The sequence below is a fragment of the Rhea pennata genome, chromosome 23, assembly GCF_028389875.1.
Source record: "Rhea pennata isolate bPtePen1 chromosome 23, bPtePen1.pri, whole genome shotgun sequence".
NCBI classification, from domain to species: Eukaryota; Metazoa; Chordata; class Aves; order Rheiformes; family Rheidae; genus Rhea; species Rhea pennata.
The window spans coordinates 3,174,893-3,181,681 of record NC_084685.1 but is presented as its reverse complement, the minus strand read 5'-3'; the positions used below and the strand labels follow the sequence as shown (position 1 = coordinate 3,181,681).

The window sequence follows — 6,789 nt, the reverse complement described above, 5'->3', positions numbered from 1 at the left end:
CCACGGATTTTCCTCTCTCCGACCTGGCCGAGACAAAGCGACAGTTTTGACTTCCAGCGGGGGGGGGGGGGGGGGGGGGGGGAACGCGGCACGGAGCCGCCCGGGGGGCCTCGGCCAGAGCCGCCTTCCCGTGCCTCAGTTTCCCCGCTCGAAGCCGGGGAGAGCAGCGGCAGCGGGGAGGCGGCCGGCGGCCGGCGACGCTCGGAGCGAGGGCCCTGGCGCCGCCGGCCTCTCCGCACCGACATGGCCGTTAATTCAGTCCTGCGGGGTCCGGGAGGCGGTAATTACGGGATAAGCCGGGAACAGAAGGGAAGGGATATAAATGAGTCGTTTCTCTCGCACGTGTAATTCCTTCTAATGCATTTCACACACTTTCTGCAAAAAGCCTAAAAATACACTTGGATTATCAGGGAAAAAAAAAAGAAAAAGAAAAGAAAAGAAAACCCCCTTTGCATGCAAAGCTTTGGGTTGCATCCACATCCGAAGGCGTCCAGAAGTGGGATATCTGCCTGGGAGAACCGTCCCAGCAGGGTTATTAATTCAGGCGGGGAAATAAGCCGCGCTGGCTGCTCTAGCGCGTCCCAGCCCCGGGCTCGGAGCTGCTCCCTTGCAAGGGTTGGGGCATCGCGGAGCCCCACACTCCCGGGCTGCGTCCCAGGCCAAGATGAGCCCCGCACGGAGCTGAGCTACGGAAACGCTGCGCTCGGCCTGGAGCAAGGCGGCACGGGGCGGCGGACGCCGATCGTCTGCCCGCCGCTCTGCTGGAGCCGGGATCTTCCAGGCCACCAGGCAACAACCAAAAGCAAATGGCAAATTGCAAAAGTAGAATAGAATAGAATAGAATAGAATAGAATAGAATAAAGTTAAATAAAGCCACCCGCGCCACCCCCGCCGGGTGTCCCCAGCCCCAGGCAGGACCCCGGGCGATGTGACAGTGACACCAGGGAGCACCGTGACCCTGCCACGTTCCTGAGGTTGCACCGCCCCGCTGTGGCCGAGGCCACCCCTGCAGCTGCGGCCGGGCTGGCGGCACCCATCCGCTCCCCAAGGGCCTTCGTCCCTTCGCCAAAGCCTCGGTGACCCTCGGCGTCCCCTCCAGGCTGGGCAGCGCCCCACAGAGGAGCAGGGAAAGGAGCAGACGCACTCCGGGCAACGCAACGGGCTTGGTGCATCCCTGGGACTGAGCCCACAGACATGTCGGCGAAGGCTGAAATCCCTGGCGGTCCCCAGCAAGGGACCTGGGTTTTGCTACCTGAGAGGTAGCTCCTCACCATGGCTGGGTGGACAGAGGCACATGCGAGGAGCAGGACCCTTCCCACTCGAGCCACTGGAATCTCCCTTAGAGGGTCCACGGGAGAGGAGAGCCACCGCCCAGCCACCATGGGACCCTTTCCACCACCACCACCCCCAACACGCACACGGCGCCTCTGGCAGCGGGTACTCTTGACCCATCAGGTCAGGGCAAACACATGGATCATAGCTACTGGTGGATGATGATTAACGTAGTGGATCAAGGCTAATGATGGATCAAGGCTAGAGCAGTGGCCCATGGCTAATGACAGATCATGGTCAGTGATGGATCATGGTCAGTGATGGATCATGGCTAATGGTAGACCATCATTGGCATGGTGGCTCGCAGCCAGTGACGAATCATGGCCAGGGTGACGGGTCAGACACCTGCCCATGAGCTCAGATCCTCTCCTGATGCCAGCAGGGATTTGAAGGAGCCTGCCCTTCCCACAGGCTACAAGTATTCCCCAGCTCGGAGCAAAGCGCCCTTTAGCTCTGCGTCCCATCTCCAGCAGCAACTGGTAGCCATGCTTACAAGCGACCAAAGCAGACAACCTGGCCGTGTCCTCCCGGCAGGCCCACGCCACCCCGCTGTGCTCCCTTCCTCACCGCTCCTGGTAGGGCCGAGGCAAGGGAAGGGGTGCACAGGCAGCAGGGTTTAACCACGGCCTGGAGAGAAGGGTCGGAGTCAAAAGCATTTGGGAAACGCTTGGGAATCTGTAACCTCATACCGCCAGGGAGCACGGTGGTGGAGATAGCACCAGCGAGAGCAGATGTTAGGCTGAGAAAATTATTCCCAGACCAGCAGAGAAGCTGCTGAGATCACATTTCAGAAAAACAAACATACAAAAATCCCCACTGAACCTGGGTCCGGGCTGCAATTCAGGGCTGTCATTAGAGCTTCCCACTCTCATATCTCTCACCTGAGATACATTTTCAATTTTAAGTAAAATTGAACTTAAAAAAAGAAAAAAAACATTGCTTTCATCATGTTCTGCCCCAAATCCGCCGACAACAGCAATACCATCCTGATGCTTACTTGAGCAGCTTAACTACCACGGATTAAACGAAGCGTTTAATAGCTACAACAGCTGGAAATAGGTGGGATGGGGGCAGCACGAAGCAAGTCTGTGCTCAGGTGCTGACTGTGATCACCTGGAGGTTTTTTGACCCACCCTCCTCAGCCCCTTTTCTTCTTTCTGACACCATCTGGGTGCCACAGGCTACTTCTGCAATGAGCTCTGGGAACACTTGCAAGAGCTGTGAAGTCTCAGGGACACGGGACCTGTGTGCCACCAGAACCCTCTCGTGAACTCCAGCAGCCACCTCGCTTCAGTGCGACCACCGTGCTTATTGCATGCACATCCCAGCCGGCTTAAAAGCCAGTGGGGGGGGGGGGGAAAGGCGTCGGGAAGCCCAATATCGTTGTATAAAAATACTGATTTTGAATGCAAACAAAAAGCACCCCATTATACTCCAAGATCCTGAATGTTTTAATGCACTAGCCTAAAAAAATGGTTTCCTATGAAGTGTGAGCTTCCCCCTCCCCTCAATTTATTACACAACATTATCTTTGCACAAGTGCTTAAATGGGTATAAGCTGCCTGGATTTCCAGAATGGGTTTGGTAATATCGTTCAGAAACGCATCTTTAAGGCCAAAAGGCCTCGAACTGCAACAGAGTAATAGGGAAGACCCTTTCAACCGGTAAACAAACAAAAATGGGTAGCAACAGACCCATTTTCCCCCTGAGCAGGGGTCACAAATAGAGACCTGCAGGCATCTGTGTTGAAGTCAGCTTGGTCAATGTGTTCAGAAGTGGTCTGGCAAAGGGAATAAAAAGCAAAGAGATAAAGCTGCCTTTCCAACACTTATTTAGGGGAATAAACACAAAGGCAAATAGGAAAGTTGCTTAATAGTCTCGTAACATCTAGTGACTGGGCAGTAGCTGGAGAATGAACTCGGAGCAGAGGCGTGTGAAGCGCTGCAGGCGCAGAAGAACAAGAACCCAGCACTGGGCTATGGGCTGAGAAGTACCTCTTGGGAATGAGATCTTGGGACCCCAGAAAGTTTCCATGGAAACATCAGCTCCAGGTTCTGCTCAGTCAGAATAGCGATGTTCTTTGTCGCTTTTATCATATTTCCTCAATGACCAGAAAGCATCATTAAGCCCCTCTAAACCTGAATGCAGGGTGCAGCTCCAAGGCTGCACCCATGACCCTTTCTCTCCCTATCCCAAAACCTGAAGCAGCTATATATAAACAGCTTCCGCATAGCCATCAATAGACTGAGACTCCTAGACTACAAAAAGGGCAGGAGCAGAGGATGAGAAGTGCGCAGGAAACCTCGTAACCAGGAAAAATGATTCTTCGCCTCTCAGTAAGAGCTGCAGTACTTAAAATGTCGAGGAGACAGTTTACAAGCAGGTGGTGCTGCTTCTTGCAAGTTGTTCGTCTCAAACTTACTGCCACAGGATGGATGTTGTGGGTGCCTGAAGTCTGTATGGGCTTAAAAAAAAAAAGAAGGTTTAAATAAGCTCAAAAGAAAAAAAATCCCAAGGGTTATTAAGCACGTTATCATCTACAGGCCAGTAGGTCCCAGATGCAAGGAAGACAGAAGAGACTATTGCAAAGTATTAATAGGTAGTTGCTCTGCTTTTATACTTCTCTGCAGGTCTGGTACTGGCTGCTCTTCAAAACCAGACAGCAGGACCCTCGGCCCGATCGGGCCAGGCCGTCGGCCAAGCGAGAGGCGGAAGCAGCGCCGCCGCGAGAAAGCCGCTCCCTCCAAGGGAAGCGTTGCAAGTAAAGCCACGAAGCCAGATTCCAAAGTTCTGTATTTTTCAAAATAAAGATCACACGTTGTTTAGAGACAATCTACACAAGAGTTACAAAAAATAGTCGCCCAGGCATAAGCATACACAGGTTTGTTAATTATACACATATGGTTACAAGTGTGCTTGCAAAAAAGTTCATTGGAAATATACACAAGGCTCTGTAAATGTACACCGTGTAGTGTTACAATTCTATATTCAAACAAGGAAAATTGACAGTATGTTACATTCACTTACAAGTAGACAAAATGCAAAATACAGTTCATCTTCTGTACAAAAAGGGAAGGTGATTCACACTTTACAAGGTGAAAAGGGACTCTGATTGTAAGGAAAACTAGGGGGTTCTGTACTTTTGCACTCTTTTTTTTTTTCTTACTGTCACAAAATAAGCAAAACATTACTTTTTAAGATTCAAAAAAACACTATTTTGAACTGAATCATTTTGTATAACATTTAGAAAGGATCGCTACTGTTCAACTAGGTGACAAATAAAACCAAGCATTTTTCTTTTTTTAAACATTAACTAGGCTGTATAAAGAGAACATTTCCTTCAAAAGAAAAAATTTACTTCTGGTTGAAATTACAATTTACAATATACAACACTATATGCTACGACCATAAAAGGTGTGAATATACACTGAAATGCACAGGTTTTGCTAATTCTTTTTTTCTTACCAAAAAACGGGTTTATGTCGATTCAAACTTCTCCACATTTACATTACAGAGGTTTACAAATGTACAATTGTACAGTCAGAAGTATGTTCCACTACTAGGGTACATTATAGATACAGATCAGACATCAAAACAAGAAAATACTACAAATTTTTATATATGTAAAGTCTACACCAAGTATACACTATATATTTATAGAAGCAAGACCAAAGCCGAGTTGGATTTTTTTTTCCTCATGCTAAATAATCAAATTTTGTCTTTCCATGTTAACAGAACAAACTGAGTAGGCAGTAAACAAATACACCCGCCCCCCACCCCCTTGCTTTAAAACTTTCTGGGTGTGTACGTTTTCTTCCAAAAACGACCGTTGCACTACCTCCTTCAGCATGTTATACTCAAAAACAAAACAAAACAAAAAAAGCAATTAAAAAGTTTCAAAACCTTAATTTTTTTTTTTTAAACTGAAGCTTTAGCAAGTTGAATTTGTTTTATTTAATGTATTTATAAACAGCGTTAAATGCGTCTTTTGTGCCATTTAACTAAAATTCAAACTTCTTGCTGACTTTTGACTAAAAGGAGAAAAACAGGTATTTGCAAAAAGAGTTGCCTGCGAGGCAGATGAATTAAAAACGTTTTTTTTTTTTCTTCAAACCAACCACCCTGAAAGTTTCCACATTTGGAATATAGATACAACAGTGAACAAAAATGTGGCCTTCCATGTACATTTGATACCTATGTACAAGTATTCTATACACCAATAAAACAGCAGGGCAATTAGTTAATTAAAAAAAATAATTAGTACATGTTATGCATAATAAAATTAAAGAAATTTACAAAGGCTTTTTTCTGTTTTTCTTTTTTTAAAGTAGTTTAAGCAACCATAAAATATTTTCTAACTGTATATTGGAATATTGTCGGTTGCTGGTTGTAAAAGCCTGACGGCCAGTGAGTTTCTCTGCAGTTCACCGTCTCAAATGATACCGTTCGGTGGTCCACAAATGGGCCCTAGGTCAACCCCGTTTTTCATGTAGTATTTCTCCAGCTTGGCCAAAATATGTTTGCCGTAGGTGTATTTACGCAGGGTGGCGATGTGAGGCCGGATCTGAAAGAAAGAAAGGAGGGGAAAAAAAAAAGAGGGAAAAAAAAAAAAAAGGAAGGAGGGGAGAAGAATTCAAGTTTAGCAACCAGAACCACAGTTGCATCAGTGCTGAGAGCTCAGGTACTTGTAAGGTCAAGGTACCTGCCACTAGCGCCACCACACACGGAAGACCAGAATATGCTTGAGATGTTAAAGTGCCACTTGCTGTAAATCATCTTAATTAGTGCGAATCAAATTAACATTCCATAACTAACATTATTTTTAGATTACTGCCAAGAAGGGACTTCTGGTCAAGCAGGTGACATCTTCTTGAGCCATCTACTGGCATCAGCAATTCAGTTCGATCCAAGCACGTGGAGGACTACAAGGCTTTGCCCAAACGGAGGAGGCTGCAAAGACACAAGTTCTTGCTGCTCCCGCTTCCCAAGGGCATGCTGATGCTCTGCCCTCTCCTCCGCACACCCTCTGGGGCAAACGAGCCCCATGGCTTATGCAGAAAAAGCACCAGATGTGTGGTCAAGCGGCTTTTACTGAACCTGAGCAGCACTGAAAAAAAATTAAAGAACGCTAGCACTATGCATTCAGCAGGGTCTGTTACCTCCTTTCAGGCTGTACTTTAAAGCTGCTGAAAGAGTCAGAGTTCCCAATATGAATTTCAACAGTGCATTTTAAACAGACACCGGGAAAGGGAAGTCCTAACCCTGGGCTTAAGAGCAGTTTAATTTTTGAACCTGACAATTAAAGTAGATTTTCTAAACAGATGAGATCTGTGGAAGCGAGCTTCACATGGCCATACTGTTTCAGAATAAAAGTTGCTTTCAACTCCACTACAATTACTATTACAGGAATAAAGTCATCCTTACTGGAAAAGCAGCCATACATTAAAAAACCTACCA

The 6,789-nt window shown here is 47.0% G+C and overlaps 1 protein-coding gene across 7 annotated transcripts in view; it reads right to left on the bottom strand.

Moving 5' to 3' along the window:
* Positions 1–4,108: 4,108 nt before the first annotated feature.
* PUM1 (pumilio RNA binding family member 1) overlaps positions 4,109–6,789 on the bottom strand; it is a 74,871-nt gene continuing 72,190 nt past the window's right edge. For all 7 annotated transcript variants that reach the window (XM_062593856.1, XM_062593859.1, XM_062593860.1 and 4 more), the window contains exon 22: positions 4,109–5,896. In XM_062593856.1, the coding sequence (XP_062449840.1) occupies positions 5,765–5,896 (132 nt within the window). In that variant the 3' untranslated portion in view covers positions 4,109–5,764. The remainder of the gene's footprint in view (positions 5,897–6,789) is intronic.